At 46.0% G+C, this 12902-nt stretch overlaps 1 protein-coding gene across 12 annotated transcripts in view; it reads right to left on the bottom strand.

Annotated features, from left to right (window-relative positions):
• FHAD1 (forkhead associated phosphopeptide binding domain 1) overlaps positions 1 to 12902 on the bottom strand; it is a 156646-nt gene that overhangs the window by 96919 nt on the left and 46825 nt on the right. For 11 of the 12 annotated variants that reach the window (XM_058444553.1, XM_058444550.1, XM_058444551.1 and 8 more), the window contains exons 5-6: positions 10826 to 10935; positions 6189 to 6425 (exon numbers count right to left, since the gene is read on the bottom strand). In XM_058444553.1, coding sequence (XP_058300536.1) covers positions 6189 to 6425; positions 10826 to 10935 — 347 coding nt within the window. The remainder of the gene's footprint in view (positions 1 to 6188; positions 6426 to 10825; positions 10936 to 12902) is intronic. The other variant, XM_058444560.1, reaches the window with a different exon arrangement.

The raw sequence follows: 12902 nt of genomic DNA, 5'->3' as shown, positions 1-12902 counted from the left end.
CCCCTGATAAACCCATCAGATCTTGTGAAACTTACTCCCTATAACGAGAACAGCATGGGAAAGACCAGCCCCCATGATTCAATTACCTCTCCCTGTGTCCCTCCTACAATATGTGGGAACTCTGGGAGATACAATTCAAGTTGAGATTTGGTGGGGACACAGCCAAACCATATCATTCTGCCCCTGGCCCCTCCAAATCTCATGTCCTCACATTTCAAAACCAACCATGCCTTCCCAATAGTCCCCCAAAGTCTTAACTCATTTCAGCATTAACCCAAAAGTCAAAGTCTCATCTGCGACCAGGCAAGTCCTTCCCGCCTATGAGCCTGCAAAATCAAAAGCAAGCTAGTTACTTCCTAGGTACAATGGGGGTACAGGTATTGGGTAAATACAGCCATTCCAAATGGGAGAAATTGGCCAAAACAAAGGGGTTACAGGGCCCATGCAAGTCTGAAATCCAGCAGGGCAGTCAAACTTTAAAGCTCCAAAATGATCTTTTGACTCCAGGTCTCACATCCAGATTATGCTAATGCAAGAGGTGGGTTCCCATGGTCTTGGGCAGCTTTGCCCCTGTGGCTTTGCAGGGTACAGCCTCTCTCCCAGCTGCTTTCACAGGCTGGCGTTGAGTGTCTGCGGCTTTTCCAGGAGCACGATTCAAGTCATTGGTGGCTCTACCATTCTGGGGTCTGGAGGATGGGGGCCCTCTTCTCACAGCTCCACTAGGCAGTGCCCCAGTAGGGACTCTGTGTGGGGGCTCTGACCCCACATTTCCCTTCTGTACTGCCCTAGCAAAGGTTCTCCGTGAGGGCCCTGACCCCACAGCAAACTTCTGCATGGGCATCCAGGCGTTTCCGTACATCTTCTGAAATCTAAGCAGAGGTTCCCAAACCTCAATTCTTGACTTCTGTGCACCTGCAGGCTCAACACCATGTGGAAGCTGTGAAGGCTTGGGGCTTCCACCCTCTGAAGCCACAGCCCGAGCTCTATGTTGGCCCCTTTTAGCCATGGCTGGAGGGGGTAGGATACAGGGCACCAAGTCCCTAGGCTGCACACAGCATGGGGACCCTGGGCCTGACCCACAAAACCACTTTTTCCTCCTGGGCCTCTGGGCCTGTGATGGGAGGGGCTGCTGTGAAGGTCTCTGACATGTCCTGGAGACATTTTCCCCATGGCCTTGGGGATTAACATTAGTCTCCTTGGTACTTATGCAAATTTCTGCAGCTGGCTTGAATTTCTCCCTGAGAAAATGGTTTTTTCTTTTCTCCTCCATCATCAGGCTGCAAATTTTCTGAACTTTTATGCTGTTTCCCTTTTAAAATGGAATGTTTTTCATAGCACCCAAGTCACCTTTTGAATGCTTTGCTGCTTAGAAATTTCTTCTGCTGGATACACTAAAGTATCTCTCTCAAGTTCAAAGTTCCACAAATCTTTAGGGCAGGGGCGAAATGCCGCCATTCTCTTTGCTAAAACATAACAAGAGTCACCTTTGCTCCAGTTCCCAACAAGTTCCTCATCTCCATCTGAGACCACCTCAGCCTGGCCCTTATTGTCCATATTGCTATCAGGCTTTTTGTCAAAGCCATTCAGCAAGTCTCTAGAAAGTTCCAAACTTTCCCACATTTTCCTGTCTTCTTCTGAGCCCTCCAAACTGTTCCAATCTCTGCCTGTTACTCAGTTCCAAAGTTGCTTCCACATTTTCAGGTATCTTTTCAGCAATGCCCCACTCTATTGGTACCAATTTACTGTATTAGTCTGTTTTCACACTGCTGATAAAGCCATATGGGGAAGAAAAAGAGATTTAATTGGACTTACAGTTCCACATGGCCGGGGAGGCCTCAGAATCATGGGGGGAGGCGAAAAGCACTTCTTACATGGCGGCAGCAAGAGAAAATGAGGAGGAAGCAAAAGCGGAAACCCCTGATAAAACCATCAGATCTCGTGAGACTTATTCACTATAATGAGAACAGCACAGGAAATACTGGCCTCCATGATTCAATTACCTCCCCCTGGGTCCCTCCCACAACATGTGGGATTTCTGCGGTACAGTTCAAGTTGAGATTTGGTGGGGACACAGCCAAACCATATCAGCTCCCATTTTGCAAGTGAGGAAATCAAGACTCAGAGGGGTGAGGTTGCTTGCTTGGGATTGCACGGGTCAGTCGGTGGTAGAGTTACGATCCAAATCCAGGCTTTAGTTGCCTGCCTCCAGTTCTTTCCACGTGGCTCTAGGAACCAGCATTAAGAGCCTGAGGCCGTGGAGCATGGTAGGGACTCAGGAGCCAGAATGCCGTCTGCAAAATCCATCTCTGTGTGAAGGTAGGGAGGACATCAATTCTGTCCCACTTGTTAATTCTGTAAGTGCAGTGACAGTCGTAATTTCAGGGTTGTTGAAAGCATTTTAATAAGTTAGTACATGTAAGAGTACTCAGACCACTCAGACCATGCCTGGCTCCCCACATAGATACTAGCTCTGATTACTCTACGGTGCATTTTAGCTTCTGCTTCTCTTGCCTGTCTCCAGGAAGGTAGATTGATAATATTTTTGTGTGCATTTGTAAGCCTCGCCTAGGCTCACTTAAACACCAGTGTGATCGTTATTAAGAGGAGTGCAAGAATCCCTGTGAATCATGACATCGTGTTGCAGGCATATCATAAGATATGACAGGGTGGGAGTGGGGGGACCCCGACAATGCAGACACGGTGTGCCCTGCATCTGACCACCAGGTGGCGCTCATAGTCTGTTTTTAGTGTCTGTCCCTGAAAACCTTGTGGCTATGACACGGTGGTAGAATTAACAGAAGGATCAAGGTTTCACAATTTCTACGGCCCATTTCGTGCACCAGTCACATTTTCCTTGGGGCATCTGAGACACTGGAGAAGGGGTGCTCACTAGAAGATGGAGGGACACGGGCTGCAATGTCCCAATCCTCTCCAAGGCCACACTTGTGCAGGTCTCCGCTTTGGAAACTTGGAGTGAAAAAAATTATTTCACCTCTTCCTGTTTTCTGTGGGGACATGCAACTCTCCCATAAAAAGGCACTTGGAATTTTTTTTTTTTAAAGTTACAGCTCTTCTCAGCTTAATACTTTTGTTTGTATACCAGAGGCACAACACAGAGAGAAACTTCCAGAAGGGATGGGAAAATACATCCCCCAGACTCCAGTGCTGTCTGACAGATACGAAATGTTTCAATCTAAGTACCAGAGCTTTAGGATATCAGACTGTGGGAAAACTCCAAGTAGTCTTTAAACATCTTCATCAACTTCATGACCAAAATAAATATCCATATTGTCTATAATTGGCATAAATCCCCAGGTGTTTAGTGCCTATTATACTGTGTAATAAAATGGGCACTGGGTCATAAGAAAGTTAATAGTGCTAGGAAGACTGATTGCTTCAAGATACTAATTCAGCTTCTAATTAGCACAGGCAGTGCAGGCCGCATGGCGGTACGCATTGTCTTGGGGTATTGTATCAGATCGAAGGGCTTTGAGAGCAAATCGTTATGCACACACTTTCAGGAGACCCAGGAGAATAAAGTAATCAGAACAATAAATCAACCTGCCATGTGGCTTGTATGTCTGCTTGAATGTTCTGTTGGCAACAGAATATTTAAGAGACTAAAATGTGAGCAGATGAAACTTGATTTGGATTCAGACCAACTGCATCCTTTAGCTCAGAGATGTTTGTTATAAAATATCATCTTTCAATTATGAGCCAAGATCAAAGTGGGGGGAGGAGTATAATAAGTCAGAGTAATTCTTTTTTTTTTTTTTGAGAGAGAGTCTCGCTCTGTTGCCCAGGCTAAAGTGCAGTGGCATGATCTCAGCTCACTACAACCTCTACCTCCCAAGTTCAAGTGATTCTCCTGCCTCAGCCTCCCAAGTAGCTGGGATTACAGGCCCGCCTCATCACGCCTGGCTAATTTTTGTATTTTTAGTAGAGACGGTTTTCGCCATGTTGGCCAAGCTGGTCTCGAACTCCTGACCTCAGGTGATCTGCCCACCTTGGCCTCCCAAAGTGCTGGGATTACAGGCGTGAGCCACCACGCCCGGCTACAGAGTAATTATTTCTAGATAATTTCTTGGTGAAAGACAAGTTTCCAGATAATGTGAGCACTTTAAACAATACCCAAAATGTGGACACAGACTCAAAGAGATGAGACAGTTACTCATCCTTAACCTTGTACCTGGACAAGACACTTCACTTAGTGCAGGAAAGCTCTGAAATGGGGGAGTTACTGAAAAAGATGGAGATCTGGTTGCAAAACTGGGCTCAGATGAGAAGAGAAAGAGGCTCCTCAATGAGTTAGAGACATGTCCAGGCAGCTGTCTGCAGCAGTATTTCCTATAGGACCAGCTCCTTTCATTGCACTTTCAAAAACAGGTCTGAAGGAGGATCACTGCCTCAATATTAGGGCATATATTTGTCTGTTTTCTTGTCTACTCTGTCCCCCTCATTGGAACACAACTGTAAGAAGACAAGGATCAGGTCAACCTTGTTCTCTGCCGAATTCCCAGAGCCCAAAAGAGGGCCTGGCACTGGCTAGTCACTCAACAAACATTTGAATGAATGAATGAGTGGATGAATGAATGAATGAACAGACACTGTCCTATTCTGGAAGGTAACTAGGCCCAGCCCTTGCCCTTGTGGAGTTTATAGTCCTGGAAAGACTCTTCTAGGTTCACCATGTCTAACCTAGGCTTTTTCCAGGGCTGAAACTGTGCACCCTGAATTGGGTACAGAAGGGAGAGGCCAAAAGCAGTGAATCGGTGAACAGAGGCCCCAGGCATGTCCACAGTTTAACCAGCATGATGCATTGAGGGTGAAATTCACCAGTGGCCCATTACTCTTTTAACAAATTTGTTGACTGATACACAATATCACTGACCAATTTTGGTTTTTTGAGACGGAGTCTCACTCTGTCGCCCAGGCTGGAGTGCAGTGGCGTGATCTTGGCTCACTGCAAGCTCTGCCTCCCGGGTTCACACCATTCTACTGCCTCCCGAGCAGCTGGGACTACAGGCGCCCGCCACCACACCCGGCTAATTTTTTGTATTTTTAGTAGAGTCGGGGTTACACTGTGTTAGCCAGGATGGTCTTGATCTCCTGACCTCGTGATCTGCCCGCCTCAGCCTCCTGAAGTGCTGGGATTACAGGCGTGAGCCACCGTGCCTGGCCGTCACTGACCAATTTTAAAGTAAAAAAAAAAAAAAGGAATTTGAATCAAGTTTCAAGAGAAACATACATGACCGATAAATTCAGAAATTCCAGGTGAAGAATTTTTGTTTGATGAAATTCCCTATAAGTGAACCAGTAACTAACTGCCTTCAGGGTTTGGTGAAGGCCTGTGTGTTTGGAACACTGGGCGGTTCCTTCTCCCCACTTAGCTAACTTCCCATAGCTCTCACTGGCTGGGGCTGGATTTGGGTGAGACGTGGTTACTAAAGTGACAGCATTGCGGGGAAATAGGAAATGGAGGTGAGAACATGGGGTCTGCGAGAAGGCGGACCTGAGTTCAGATTGCACCGCCACCTCTCACATGCTGTGCAAGCTGTAAGCAGTTCTTGGGTGTCTCTGGGCCTGTCTTAGACTTTTTTCTTTCTTTCTTTTTGAGACAGGGTCTCACTCTGTCACCCAGGCTGAAGTGCAGTGGCACAATCTCAGTTCACTCTAACCTCTGCCTCCCAGGTTCAGCCTCAGCCTCCCGAGTAGTTGGGATTACAGGCATGCACCACCACGCCTGGCTAATTTTTGTATTTTTAATAGAGACGGGGTTTCACCATATTGGCCAGGCTGGTCTCAAACTCCTGACCTCAAGTGATCCGCCTGCCTCAGCCTCCCAAAGTGCCAGATTACAGGTGTGAGCCACCACGCCTGGCCTGGGCCTGCCGTAGACCCTTCATCTGTAGAATGGATGTGTCAGAGGATTGTGAGGTTTAAATAAGCTAATCTAAAGTGCTTTGCACTAGTTCTTGCACATGGCCAGTGCTGAACAAAGGCTGATCTTATTCTTACCATGCTAGGAAACTGCCGAATCTCCCAGTCTTGTGGATTTGTGTTCTTAACCAGCATGCTCCACTGACCACGCGTTCCCTAACTCTGGGTGGCTCAACCTTGGTTGGTGGTCCTGGGGCCTCCCGGGCCTTGGCCTGAGAGCTATGCTGTACCTCTCAGGCTCTGCCTACCTGGCTTTTCAAGCTCTGGATCTCTTTCTGTTTGGCATCGATGTCTTCATCCAGAACCTGACACTTCTGCGAAATCTCCCTCTCATTCTGCCTGGAGGTGGTGGTCTCCGACACCTTCTGACTCAGCTCAGCCACTTCATCCTGCAGGTTTGCTATTACGACGTCTTTGTATTTGGATTCAATTTCATAATCTGAGAGACGGCTGACCTCTTTTCCCAGCAGCAGAATTATTTCATCCTGGGTAGAGATCAGATGGGAAGCTTACTGGGTGTGGGCCTAGGTGTGAGGCTGAGCCCATTAAAAAAAAAGTAGGGGCTGGGTGCAGTGGCTCACGCCTGTAATCCTAGCACTTTGGGAGGCCAAGGTGGGTGGATCGCCTGAGGTCCAGGAGTTCAAGACCAGCCTGGCCAACATGGCGAAATCCCACCTCTACTAAAAATACAAAAATTAGCTGGGTGTGGTGGCGAGCACCTGTAATCCCAGCTACTTGGGAGGCTGAGACAGGAGAAGCGCTTGAACCTGGAAGGCAGAGGTTGCAGTGAGCCAAGACCATGCCATTGCACTCTAGCCTGGGCAACAAGAGCGAACTGTCTCAAAAAAAGGTAGGAAAATTATAGCGTAATTCTTTTGGGAAAGTAAGGGCAGGCAGGCAGAGAAAAGGCAGACTTTGAGGCTCTCTCTGTCACTTGGAAACTCATAGAGACGAAAGTTTGGTTAAAATGATTACTTGCACATAGACTCCTATAATGCATGTGTATACCTTAGAGGGACAGAAACTTTCCTTTCCCCTAAAATTATACTTTCATATGAAGAACCACCATCCCACTTGGGAATTTTTGTTGCCAAAAAGTTTATTTATAATATTTTTAGGAACCAACTTACCAGGCCTCAGTCTAACATCTAGGGACCAAGGAAAGGTAATTAAGGAAATGACTCTATTCAACCACATTCTGACTATAACGGGGCTATTTAACTTTACAAATTTAATACATTCTGAAATAGCTTTTCCCCTTTCCTCTCTTCCGTTATTCCCTGGCTCTTTTGATTATTCACATAAAAATTTATTCCAGGTAACTGCGTCATGAAAAATAAATGAGAGGGGAATGGCGATTTATGTATGTAGGCTCTTGTAAATTTCAGGCTGGAAAAAACTTTGGGCTTGGCAGGCTGTACCCACAGGTATCATTAACCCAGTCCCCCATCTCGCCAAAAGAAAAAGCACTGTAGCCGAAGAATTTGTTAGGTTTCCCAAAAAAGGGGGAAAAAAAATCCCCCAAACTTCTCACCAGAACTCATCAATAAAATATCAGGAAGACTGAGAACAAAAATTCCCCGACGTGATTCATAGGCAGCTCAGAGTTCCTGGTCAGTTATTTTGAGAGGAAACTGCTCTCCATGCAATTTTCCACTGGTTGGAAGGAAGTGGGTGGGCAGTTTCTAGACCAGCTCATTGCCTGGGGAGCTCGACCTTCTAGCTTTTGCTAACCTGGGGAACCACAGGGTTTTGGTCATGATGGAGCCCAACTGCTGCCCCAGGGTCTGTCGTTGGGTCCCTGTGAGTGCTTGTGGCAACATTTCAAAGGACAGCCTCAGAGTCCGTGCTCTGGGGCAGCCCCTTGCCTTATCCAATATGAGTTACCCGAGGGCTCCATTTCTAGCCAGGTGTTTGTTCAATATCCACAGAACAAACATGTATTGAGCATCTACTGTACGCCACGCTCGTGCTGGGCACTGAAGTATAGAGAAGCCTGCAGCTTATGGTGCACAGCTATGATTCCTGCCTTTCTGGTGAGGACCCTGTGACTCCCTTGAGGGAGCACCCCCGACCCTTCCACATGGTCTTGGTAGGAGGGTCAGTTATGTGCCCTGATCCTTCCTGTTCCACCTGCCATTGTGCATGTGACCCAGCCTGGTCAATTGGCATTTTCTCAGAGATTTCAGGTATTACTTAAAAGAGGAAGAAGCTCTTGCTTCCTTTTGGATCATAAACTTTAAGCTTACAGACTTCAGTTTGTCTGCAGTCATGTTTTCCAACATAAGAAGCCAGCCTGCTGCAGAAAGCAAAACTATGAAGGAAACAGTGGAGAAACTGATAGCGGGGGAGAGGAAGCTGATCATTCAAGCTCCTGGATCCAGTCATGCCTGAAGTTGGTTGGCCTTTACATTTTCCAGTAAGATAAGACAATAAATGCTTTCTTTCTTTCTTTCTTTCTTTTTTTTTTTTTTTTTTTTTTTTTTTTGAGACGGGGTCTTGCTCTGTCACCCAGGCTGGAGCACAGTGGTGCAATCACAGCTTACTGCAGCCTTGATCCCCTGGGCTCAAGTGATTCTCCCACCTCAGCCTCCCTAGTAGCTGGGACTATAGGCAAGTTCCACTACGTGTGGCTCGTTTTTTTGTTGTTGTTGTCTGTTTTTTTTTTTTTTTTTTTTTTTTTTGCAGAAATCGAGTCCTACTATGTTGCCCAGGCTGGGCTTGAACTCCTGGGCTCAAGTGATCCTCCTGCTTGGCCTCCCAAAGTGCTGGGATTACAGGCGTGAGCCACTGAGCCCAGCCTATTTTTTCTTAAATCAATTTGTTTATTGCCACTTGCACTTGAAGGAGTCCTGACAAGCCAGGGCATAAATATTTCATAAATAGTAAAAATTTAGAAATGTGGTTGGATCCTATTTCCAGCTTAACAACTGTGGTGGATTAAAAATGGCTACAAATAACTTTGCAGCTTCTGCCATCAAGCAGTGGAGTCTATTTTCCCCAGCCCCTGAATCTAGGCTGGCCCTGTGATCTGCTTTGACCAAGAAAAAGTGATAGACATGATACTGGGTGGTCTCCAAGCAAGTTCTTAAGGGGCTGTACAGCTTCTGTCCTGGCCCTCTGGAAACCCAGAGGCCACTGTACTGCTATGAAGAAGCCCAGGATGAAAAACCACGTGCAGAGAGGGCTCACAATTCCAAGTGTCCTTTAGTGGTGATTTTTAGTGGTGAGATTTTGGTACACCTATCACCCGAGCAGTATACACTGCATCGTATTTGTAGACTTTTATCCCTCGCCCTGCTCCCACTCTTCCCCCTAAATCTCCAAAGTCCACTGTATCACTCTTATGCCTTTGCATCCTCATAGCTTAGCTCTCACATATCAGTGAGAACATACGACGTTTGGTTTTCCATTCCCGAGTTACTTCACTTAGGATAATAGTCTCCAATCTCATCCAGGTCACTGCAAATGCTGTTAATTCATTCCTTTTTATGGCTGCATAGTATTCCATTGAATATATATACCACAGTTTCTTTATCCACTCATTGATTGATGGGCATTTGGATTGGTTCCGTGATTTTGCAATTGTGAATTGTGCTGCTATAAACAGGCATGTGCAAGTATCTTTTTCGAATAATGACTGTTTTTCCTCTGGGTATATACCCAGTGGTGGGATTGCCGGATCAAATGGTGGTTCTGTTTTTAGTTCTTTAAGGCATCTCCATGCTGTTTTCCATATTGGCTGTGCTAGTTTACTCATGTAACCAAATACCACCTATATCTCAATAAATTATGGAAAAATTAAAAAAAGAAAACTAATAAAAACTCTATAAAAACTTAAAAAAAAAAAATCTGTCTGTGGGAAGAAACTAAAAAAACAAAAACAAGCAAAAAAACTAATTCCAGGTGTCCCAACCAAGGTCCCAGACATGGGAATGAGGCCTTCTGAGACCATCAGCCCCTGTCACGCCACGGATTGACTGCAGTTGCCTGAGTGAGGCAGAAGACACTGGCAGGAGAACCTTCCAAGATTTGTGGGAAATAAATTGCTGTTTTAAGCCACTAAGTTTTGGGCTGGCTTGTTTACAGCAGTGGGTAACTGACAGAGCATCCAAACCTGACTTCCCACCTTCCTCACCATTGCTGCAGACTCCTGGACTTGTCACTCCCGAGTGTGGCAAGCGCTCCAGGTGGTTCTGCTCCTTACAGACTCTGAGAATTGCTGCAAGGTCAGCCCTGATCTTTAGGGGAAGCAAGGCATTGTTGGATCATTGCTTTTAGTATTAGGTTGGTGCAAAAGTAGTCGATCATAATATAATTTTCAGGTTGTGGCTAAGTGAGGCAAAATCAACCTGGATCCATCCTTCCCGAGTTTGCTTCAATTTATCTGTTTTGACCTCTCTTCCTGTCTCACTCCCTAAACCTCTCTGGTTCTTTAACAAGTCTTTCTCATTTGCTTAGTCATCTCTGACCTCAGCTCTCACTTCCTCCTACTAGGGAAGTTAACCAGACCTGGGTGTGAATCTCAATTCTGCCCCTTGTACTGTGCAACCTTGGGCAAGTTACTTAACTTCTCTGAGCTCCAGTTTCCTCATTGTTAAGTGATGGTGATAAAAAACCTATTTTGAAGACAGCAAAGATTAAATGAGTGAATGAATGTTAAGTACACAGGACACAGTCCAGCTCACAGTAGATGCTTAATAAACAGTGGTTGTGGAGGTCATAATTTAGAATAAAACATTTGGTTGAATGTCTTGGGGAATAAGAGGTGGTTTCTTGGAAGCAGGATAAGGGTACTCCTGGGCCACAGAGAACAGGCATCGGCAAGTCCCTCTGCAGTGCGCTCGCTGCTGCAGCTCCACCCTTCCCCAGACCCCTCCCTCACCTTGTCCTGCTGGGCCAAGTCCTCCTCCACATAAATCTCCACGGGGGGAGCTGCCCCAGGAATCCCCTCGGCCACTGATTTTTCCGACAGTTTCATGGCATTGGTCCACACTAAGGCGTGAGATCAGCAGAGAGCACAAAAGACATCATTAGTTTCCCTGAGGCCTGAAGAAGATGTTCACATTAGCCTTCCTGTTTGTTTCCCCCCAGAGATTGACATTTTATGTAATTTAAAAATTACAGGCTGGGCACAGCGGCTCACACCTGTAATCCCAGCACTTTGGGAGGCCAAGGCGGGTGGATCACGCGGTCAGGAGATTGAGACCATCCTGGCTAACACGGTGAAACCCCATCTCTACTAAAAATACAAAAAATTAGTCGGGCGTGGTGGCGGGCGCCTGTAGTCCCAGCTACTCGGGAGGCTGAGGCAGGAGAATGGTGTGAACCTGGGAGGCGGAGCTTGCAGTGAGCCGAGATTGCGCCACTACACTCCAGCCTGGGCGACAGAGCGAGACTCCGTCTCAAAAAAAAAAAAAAAAAATTACAAAGTGGTGTGTGTGTTCACTGAAAAGCAGTGAAAGCATCACAGAAGTACTAGAAAGAGAAAGGGCCACCTCCTTCCTTCTTCCTTTGCTAACTGTGCTGTTACCCAATGTGATGTGTCTCTTTCCAGATCTTTCTCCTATGCCACAGAAGAGCCGGCGATCTTGGGCAGATCGTTTAATCTCTCGGGCAGGTCATTTAATCTCTTTCAGCCTTAGTTTCCACACATATTATTTAGGGGCATGAATAGTCTCTATCATAAAGGGCTACTGTGAGGAGTAAATGAAACGTTAGGCAGAGCAGGGATTGGCAAACTACAGCCCTGGGGCTGAATCCAGCCTATGACTGAAAGTACAGTTTTATTGGAATGTGGCCACAGTTACTCATGTATGTATCATCTATGGCTGCTTTTGTGCCACAAACACAGAGTTGAGTAGTTACAACACAGACTGTATGGCCCTCAAAGCCTTATTTATATCTGGTTCTGTGATATTGGGATTTATAACAAGAAATAGATACAGCTGGCCCCCCATATGTGTGGGTTCCACATTTGTGGAGTTAACCAACTGTGGATTGAAAATATATATGTGTGTGTGTGTGTGTGTGTGTATATATATATATATATATTTAGAGAGAGAGAGAGAGAGAGACAGACAGACAGGGTCTTGCTCTGTCACCCAGGCTAGAGTGCAGTAGCATGATCATGGGTCACTGCAGCCTTGTCCTCCTGGGCTCCATTGATCTTCCCACTTCAGGCTCCCAAGTAGTTGTAACTACAGGTGCATGCTACCGTGCTTGGCTAATTTTTAATTTTTTGTAGAGACAGGATCTTGTTATGTTATCCAAGCTGGTCTCAAACCTCTAAGCTTAAGAGATCCTCCTGTCTCAGCCTCCCAAAGTGCTGGGATTCCAGATGGGAGCCACTATGCCTGGCCAAAAATACGTCTTAAAAACCCAATAAAAAATAACAATACAACAATAAAAATACAGCATAAACAACTAGTGACATGGCATTCATATCGTATTTTGTAAGTGAGGGAACTGAGGCACAGGGATGTCAAGTACTTGCCGAAGGTCCTACAGCTGGTGAGTGATAGAGTCAAGATTTGAACTCAAGTTTGTCTGACCCAGAGCCTGTACTCATAACCATTATGCAGTAAATGTATTGACCTTCATGATATAGTGTTACATTTTAAAAAGTAGGATACCAGTGTTGGGGTCAAACAATCTCATTATTATTCCATTACTTACAGTATATATAAATCAGGATGGTATCTTTAAAAATCACCCCACGCATTTCCATTCTCCATTCTAATTCTTCCTCCCTCACCTGTATGAGCTTTGCCATTAAGATTCGGCCTTAGAGCTGCGGCCTTACTGCCTGTTTGAGGAGAAGGGCGAGCACCACCAAGACGGGGGCCTTGACCAGGGTGATTCTGCCCCTCAGGTGACATTTGGTAACATCTTGGGACAATTTTGAGTATCACAGCTTGAGTGGGGGAGAACTGCTGAGAGCATCGAGTGGGTAGAAGCCA

This window comes from Hylobates moloch, unplaced genomic scaffold (assembly GCF_009828535.3).
Source record: "Hylobates moloch isolate HMO894 unplaced genomic scaffold, HMol_V3 SCAFFOLD_9, whole genome shotgun sequence".
Classification (NCBI taxonomy): domain Eukaryota; kingdom Metazoa; phylum Chordata; class Mammalia; order Primates; family Hylobatidae; genus Hylobates; species Hylobates moloch.
Note: the sequence above shows the minus strand (reverse complement) of the source record. Positions and strands in the feature narration are given on the sequence as shown.